Below are 7543 nucleotides of genomic sequence, written 5' to 3' on the forward strand. Positions count from 1 at the left end.
CGATTAAAGTTCTAGGGTTGAAAAACTGCCGTTCTTAACAAAATATTTTATTGCCTTTGTTTGACTAATCTTTTTTAGGAGATCTTTTGGTAATATGTTTGTTATGTTTTTGGAAAGCTATGGTTAAAATTTCGTGATTTTTGGAGGTCGTTTGATTGAGTTTCGGATTTTTTCTTCCACCTTCACGCAGATTGTTTTGGAATTCCGAAAATCTCCGGACATAATTCCGGAAATCTCTGGACCTCCGAAAATTTCCGAAGGTTTCTCCAGAAATTTCCGCACGTCCGGAATTTTCCGAAGGTTCTTCCAGAATTTTCCGCACAGAGGTGTTGGTTTTCAAAGTTTGTCTTTCGGAGCTTGTTTGAAGTCTTTCTTGCTTCCGCTATTCTCAAATTGGGTTCCTAGCATCATTCCTAGGTCCATTAGCTTGTGCATAGCTAAGTGGACTTGATTATGCTAGAAGAGAGGTTTGTGGGTTTTTAGCTGAAGTTCTTGGAGAAAATTTGAATCGGCTCCCATTCACCCCCCTCTGATCGCCTTTCCGGCCCTTTAGTTGCACGCTGCGTCACAAGTCACAATTTACAAGTCACGTGGTTGGTTATGTGAAGAGAGCGTGAATACGTGCACGTTGTGTAACCCAAGTCATATTCTCTCCTTCAGTTACGTATTCAGAGAAGTGGGAGTGCTTTCCTATTTAAGTTGGCTTGCACCAATTCAAACTAGCAGTACCAGACTATTGAATGCAATGCACTATTACGGCCATTTTTCCAACACTACACCACCGCCACTCGTTCCAGCGGAACATCGGCACCCCAGACCCCGGCCACCAAATCATGCGTCTCCTTTGTTTAAACGGCAAGAGCCTCCTCCATGTGGCAAGCGCCTCAGCAGCATCGCCACACACCTTTAAACGGCCTTTAAACTACCAATTAATAAATCAGATTTAAACTACCAATGAAAACTAACAGAAAGAGGCGTACAGAAAGAGGCATGAGAATTAGTTTACTTGGAAAAATAATTTTTAGTATCATTACCTTATTTATTTTTTTAAGTGACTGGTACGAGGGTTTAGAGGTGGGAAATTATATCTTAAATCATGATAAACGGTGCAGATACATTTATCTTCCACTTAAAACAAATTCCACCCCTCCCTCTAGGAAGTGATCAGTGAGAGTTGCCCCTCTGAACTTCCATTTTTTATCCCATTCTCCCGTGCTCACCGAACAAACAATTGAATTTTAATATCTTCCATCTAAACTCCTATTCCCTCCCATCAATTACCTCCAACCAAACCCTTAAAATAAATTCCCACCCCTCCCTCAAAAAGTTATTGGTACAAGTTGCCCTTTAAACTTACATTCCTGATCCTACTAAAACTTCCATTCCCACTAAACAAATAATGTAATTTTGCAAAATCGGAATGCGCCCCGAAAGGGGCATCTCTTTTGGTTCTTCGGTCCTCCAGAGGAAGGACCCGTTTCGAGTAGTGAACGCACCAAGAAAAGCCTTTTAAAAAACCTCTTTCATCCAATTTTTTTTCGCACTCACCAATTACCTCCTACCCGTGAGTAGAAGGCTTGCTTTGAACAAACAAGGTAGAGCACTAGAGCACAATACTGCTTCTAGGCCCTCTCTCCTCCACCCTCCCGATGGCCACCGCCGCCGCGGCCGCTCGCCGCCTATTCCGTCCGTCCTTCCCCTCCTCCGTATCAAATACCAGCCGGCTCCTCTCCTCCACCGCTTCCCCATCACCTCACCGCAGCCCCAATACTAATTCACCCGTCGCCTTCGACTGGTCCGACGACGATGCCGACAACCACACGACACCTCTACCGCCGTCCACGGCAAAGATCTCCGAGCTGCCTCCCCCCTACGACCCCTTTAGCAAGAAGCCCACCCTCGCCGATCCGTCGGACCCCACCAACCTACAGGAGATCTTCCACCGGATGCGCACCGAGGGCCTCACCGACTACGCCATCAAGATGTTCGACGGATTGTCCAAGGACGGGCTCACCCACGAGGCTCTCGCGCTCTTCGCTGTCATCAAGGACAAGGGCGCCATGCCCGACGTCGTCGCCCATACCGCCGTTCTCGAGGCCTACGTCAACGCCGGCCCCGCGCACTGGCGCGACGCCGTGCGCACCTACGACCGCATGCTCGCGTCGGGCGTCAAGCCCAACGCATACACGCTGGCCGTGCTCGTCAGGGGGCTCTCGGCCAGCGACCGGTGCTCAGAGGCCGGGAGGTACCTGGTGGAGATGCTGGACCGAGGGATGCGGCCGAATGTGGCGACGTATATCGCCGCGTTCGAGGCGTACGTGAGGGCGGAGAAGGTGGAGGAGGGGAAAGTGCTGCTGGAGACGATGAAGGGAAAGGGCTTCGTGGCAGACGAGGAGGCGGTGCGCAGTGGCACAGTAAAGCGCGGGCATTTGTTCAGGGGCGTCATGAACTTACTCTTTGGCAATTGATTGTGGTACGTCTTGCTTCCTTAAGTTGGAAATATTTGAATCAAATAGCATTTGGTCCTGACTCTTAAAGACTCAGTTGAAATGAAAGTATGCTGCTAACCTTTTGTTACCATGTGAATAGTGTTTTGATTTTTTAAATTGCAACGCATTATTTTGCACTGTGAAGCATATTTTAATCAAAGACAAAATGTCCCGACAAAAGATTTAACTATTCAGAATGAAAATTTTGCAATACTGCTTGTAATTTTTTTGGGAATGGGCTACCCTTTCCATAGAAATTGTAGAGAAACTGGTATTCTGGTAATGTAAAAGACTGATCTTCTGGATAATTTGTCCTACAGCCCCAATGCACTGTATCCTTTATCTTCTGGATTATTGCAGACCAGAACTTTTTTAAAGCTGTTGGAAACGGAAGAACTAATGAGCGGCTTTAACCCAAAAGGACAAAACGAATCACCATTTTTTATGCCACATACACCCTTTCCCTGCAAAGCATACTGTTCTACACTGACATGTTCTTAACAAAGAAGCATCAGGTAATTTCATTGCTATACCAGTTAACCAACTGGGTTCCAATTAATTTACCTGCTTTGTGGTGGCATGTCTATCTTCTCCTTTTGCCCAGTTTGTGTCTTACACATAATTGCCATTGACCATTTTGATACTATTATGGGCGTGATTTGTTGGGGAGGGAGGAGGTGGGCAGTGCCCGTGGAGGTGGGCACTGCAGCTACGCTGGGGACTAAGGAGGGAGGAGGCTGAAAGCTAGAAAACAGAACTGGTTTAGACCTAACTTCTGCTTAATCAACCAAGATAGATCCCCAGTCTTTATATAGAGGAAGGTGACTTGACCCTTAGTAAATTATAGATGAATTCTTATAGGAATGATCCGATCTTTCCTAACTTGCATGGGATGAACTTCCTAATTGATGATGATCTGACTTGGGTGGCAAGGTGATTGGGGAGCTGGTGGTGTGATTAGGTGGCATGCTGCCTTCACACCCCTCCCCTGGTGATAATTGGGTGGGCCTAATTGGCCTGTCACAGTAACTTGTAGTTTTGAGTTTTGATTTTGGCTATGCTCACTAGTGAGCTTTGAATCTCAGTCACTTTGTTTAGACGTGTAGATTTGATTGACAGAAGGATAGCTACATACATTATATCATAGTACTGTTGCACAATATGCGTTTGAGATAAATGCATAGCTGCATCATTGTGAAATGTGTCAAGTCGACCACTTTTTAACAAAGGTGATCATATAATTATGCAAGAATTTAGCCCATGACCTGTTGTGCAAATTGGATGTACTTGATCACAGAAAAAAGGCTCTTTGATGTCGTGACCTATAGAGTAAACAATTACTCCAACTATCATTCATGCTTTGTTATTTAGATTAATAAATATATAATCTTCATGATTTAGTGAGATTTTCATTGAATATAACGTCATCTTGTTCAGGAAGAACCAAAATGTTATTTTTTCCATGCTCAATGACGATAAAAATATCAAGCCCGCTAGACAATATTCGGAACTAGGCAATTATGGTTTAGGTCGAGACAGTGGCGGAGCTTGGGCCAATTATAGAGGGGGCTTGGCCTGATTGTGCTTTCACAGATGCAAGGGGTGGCAATAAGCTAAAATCTTGTCATTGGTTAAGAGCTACTCTCAAGATGTAATGCTTTGCCCCTTGGGTCCAGATGTGATACACAGACCTTTATGAGTGAGAACGAAGCACTCGAGGGGCAAAGTTGAGGGGACAAATCTGGGCTTACACTGGTCGAATTCATTACTGGTTTGTTAATCTGCGGTAGTCATTGCTTTAAGTAACCAGTTATCTTTAGGAGAGCGTGAGAAATATGGGCTGGAATTTCTTACTTTGGCCTTTTTTGTTGGGTTTCTAAGTAGGCCAACTTCAATAAATCAAATGGGATCAATGCTGAAAAGGGCTGGAATTTCTTATTTTGGGCTTTTTTGTTGGGTTTTTGAGTAGACCAACTTTAATAAATAAAATGGGATCAATGCTTAAAATGATTTCTAGTTGACAATCTGTGGGATAGAACCATACTCTTCTACACTTAAATTTTAAAACCTGTGTGGTCAGGTCAGTGAGGCACTCCTGTTCTTTTTGTGATGTTTTGGAAGTAGATGATAATTCATGCTTATCTATTGGCATTATACTCTATTTCGAAGTGTGAAATGAAGAGATTGGATAAACCTCCCATTTTAACACAATAAAAATTGCATGGTTCTTGTGCCTTTAAATTTTCAGTTGGTTAAGTTTTTAGTATGTTGGGAACAGGGCACTGCCCTGGTGCTGACAGAGAGGCTATTCAACCTCCCAAGTACTAACCCGGGTGGGTTTTGAGTCTAGGACCGCCTGGGGTGCTCTTATCCTTTACTGAATGCTAACTTCTGGTCATGTTTTTGGAAGAAGGTGGGGGTGCATTGCAGTTGATTAGAAAAATGCTGAGAACTAAATTAGAAGCACATTTTCTTTAAATGAGATGCGTTCGTGATTTCCCATAGCTAAATTTGTCATAGTGTTTTATCTGAGACAAAAAAAGATAAAGGCAGTAGGGAGTTTCATAGTTAGCCCTCAGGTGCATACTGAATTGGCTTTGGATTAGTTGAGTGAAAAACTTTATTTCATACACAAGTTGTGTGCGTACTCAAGACTCAAGATGAGCCATTGAATGGTGCTACATTGAATTTCACATTCAAGTATATTACCAAATGAGCTTTTTGTTTATGTGTGCTTTACTTTGTTGGTGTAGAACACTGTTTCAACTTTTTTGAAAATATGGAAGTGAAATAAACTAGCTGAACCAAATTGAGTTTAGTTTAGTTGCATTTTGTTGCCAATACCCTGAATTGATAATGTGGTTTAGCCTGTGCATCCATCGTTGCTGTCCAGGTGCTGTCATTGCTGCTCAGCATGAGGACACACTGGATTGCTTAGTTTCCTCTGCACGGGAGTGTTGGTTTCCTTAGCTACTTCCAAAAGGGATTCTTGTGGGCATCATATGCCGCCACGCGCAATTCAAAGTTCGTGTGTCCACATGGTGAGTCCATGTGGCCATCCCAAACAGCAAAACTGGTTTTTAGCTTCTTTTTTTCCCATGTAGGCATAACCAGGAATTATGGGCAACAAAAGGTGAAAAATAATCTGTTTTAAGGAACGTGGGGAGTTATTCAACCAAATCAAACTTTAGGTGGTTAATTGGACTCTGGAATACTACAAGGGAGTAAAGTGGACTATAACCTTAGGAAAATCTAAAATTATAAACTACGAATACTTGGCAATTCTAATTTAACTTTCATAATTGCCTGTCTAAACCTAAGCTATGAGGTGGTCAATTTTTTTCTAGTACTGGGAAAATATTGAGATTATGCACGACCTGAGGTTTGTAAACAGTATATACTAGGTAAAGGTAATTTTGCTTTTGATTGGCAATTCTATTGCATATTTACTAAAATGTATTGTTCTCTTGTACTCAATATATGGCCAAAACCGTAGTGTAGTTTTGGTACATTCTGTGTTCTGGTTTCCCATGTAGAATTAGGCCTCCAACAATGCCAACTCAGCTGTCTATTAGCATGTACATGACATTGTGTGTATGTGGAGGAAAGAGAAAGGGGGGAAACATCCAAGCTATCTGTTATTTCCCTGCTAGTCTCGCTCAGAAAACGAGGGCACAAGAGTCAACTTAATCATCTGCTACTAACTCTTTTCCGACTCTTCACTATCTTCTATACACATGCTCCATCTTGTATACACATGCAGTCATTAATTAAAAGCAAAAGGAGACAATGTTGGAGACAGTCCATTGGAGAAATTAGCTTTAATGGTATATCTTAGATGACATGTATTGTCTAGAGCTAGAACTATGTCTAACTGTTCACCAAATAGATTCTAGGCAAATGCGAATCCACCCTTTGGTCCTTGTGAGAAGGCAAGCATGGATTGTTATGAAGGTTTTTGGCCCATACCTTTGAAATAAGCTTGCCATTTTCTTCATATGCATCTAAAACACTTTGTTCTGAATTTAGTTTTAATTTCTATGAGGACAATGCGCCTGATTTTGCACATTAGAGACAAGGAAATATTTTAATCTGGTAAATATTTTAATCTGGTAATTGATAAGTTGACTGACAAAAGAAGTTTGACTACCAATGGTGATAGAGTCGGAGTACCCGATCTTTCGGTGAGTGGAAATAAATTCGACTTGATGGAAGTAGACCCTCACGATCCGACTACGACAAGCGAACCCGAAGCGCCAATGTAATCGCTGAACCAACTCCCGATGGTTACCAACCTCGCCGGTGCGAGATCAGCCTGATCACGAAGATCAATTCCTGTCCGCAATCGAAGAACGAATAAGAAAAAGAGACGAGCAATCTAAATATCACTCGAAGGTGGAGTTCTGAATCACACAAGGACAGCGCGTATTTGCGCGTGTTCAAGAGTAGCTAAAGTTAGATGTAAAATAAACTCCAGTCGTAAACAAAAAGGACTCGGACTAAATAAAGGGGACGTAGCCCCTGGAGTCCGAAGGGGTCACGCGTGCCCAACCCTAGGTGCCCCACCTGGGCTGCCCTGTTGGGCCATCTTCTTATTCCGATGGGCCTTCGTTCCTTAACAGCATGATGAAGTTTAATTCTCTCACACGGGCTCGAGTGATTGGCCCAACTGGATGAGCAACTGTAGGCGCCTGAGGTGGAGGAGCAACTGGAGGCGCCTGAGGTGCTGCTGGTGTAGATGTACTCGTGGTGTCCTCATCATCCTCCCCTTCTTGAACTGAAGTCGTCCTCGACGGCAACTCCTCATCTTCGCCCACATACGGTTTCAAATCTGCAACATTAAAACTTGTGGAAACACCAAACTCCGTAGGCAGGTCAAGGATATAAGCATTATCATTAATCTTGGTTAGCACTTTAAAAGGACCAGCAGCACGTGGCATCAATTTAGAACGACGTAAGGTAGGAAAACGATCCTTTCTCAAATGCAACCAAACCCGATCACCCGGTGCAAAAGTAACAGCTCTAGTGTCGGCATAACACGTGACGGAGTAGTG

The 7543-nt window shown here is 43.3% G+C and overlaps 1 protein-coding gene across 2 annotated transcripts; it reads left to right on the forward strand.

The window, feature by feature from the left end:
- Window positions 1-1554: 1554 nt before the first annotated feature.
- LOC101781906 (pentatricopeptide repeat-containing protein At4g38150) lies at window positions 1555-6486 on the forward strand. 2 transcript variants are annotated; one of them, XM_022823651.1, is made up of 2 exons: window positions 1555-2473; window positions 5383-6486. In XM_022823651.1, exon 1 carries the CDS (start codon window positions 1650-1652, stop codon window positions 2466-2468), a length of 819 nt encoding a protein of 272 aa, XP_022679386.1. In that variant the 5' UTR covers window positions 1555-1649; the 3' UTR covers window positions 2469-2473; window positions 5383-6486. The 2 variants fall into 2 exon arrangements, with proteins under 2 accessions (XP_022679386.1, XP_004987369.1); XM_004987312.4 differs by lacking the exon at window positions 5383-6486 and adding an exon at window positions 2850-3224.
- The last annotated feature ends 1057 nt before the right edge of the window (window positions 6487-7543 follow it).

Source organism: Setaria italica, unplaced genomic scaffold (assembly GCF_000263155.2).
Source record: "Setaria italica strain Yugu1 unplaced genomic scaffold, Setaria_italica_v2.0 scaffold_43, whole genome shotgun sequence".
Taxonomy (NCBI): domain Eukaryota; kingdom Viridiplantae; phylum Streptophyta; class Magnoliopsida; order Poales; family Poaceae; genus Setaria; species Setaria italica.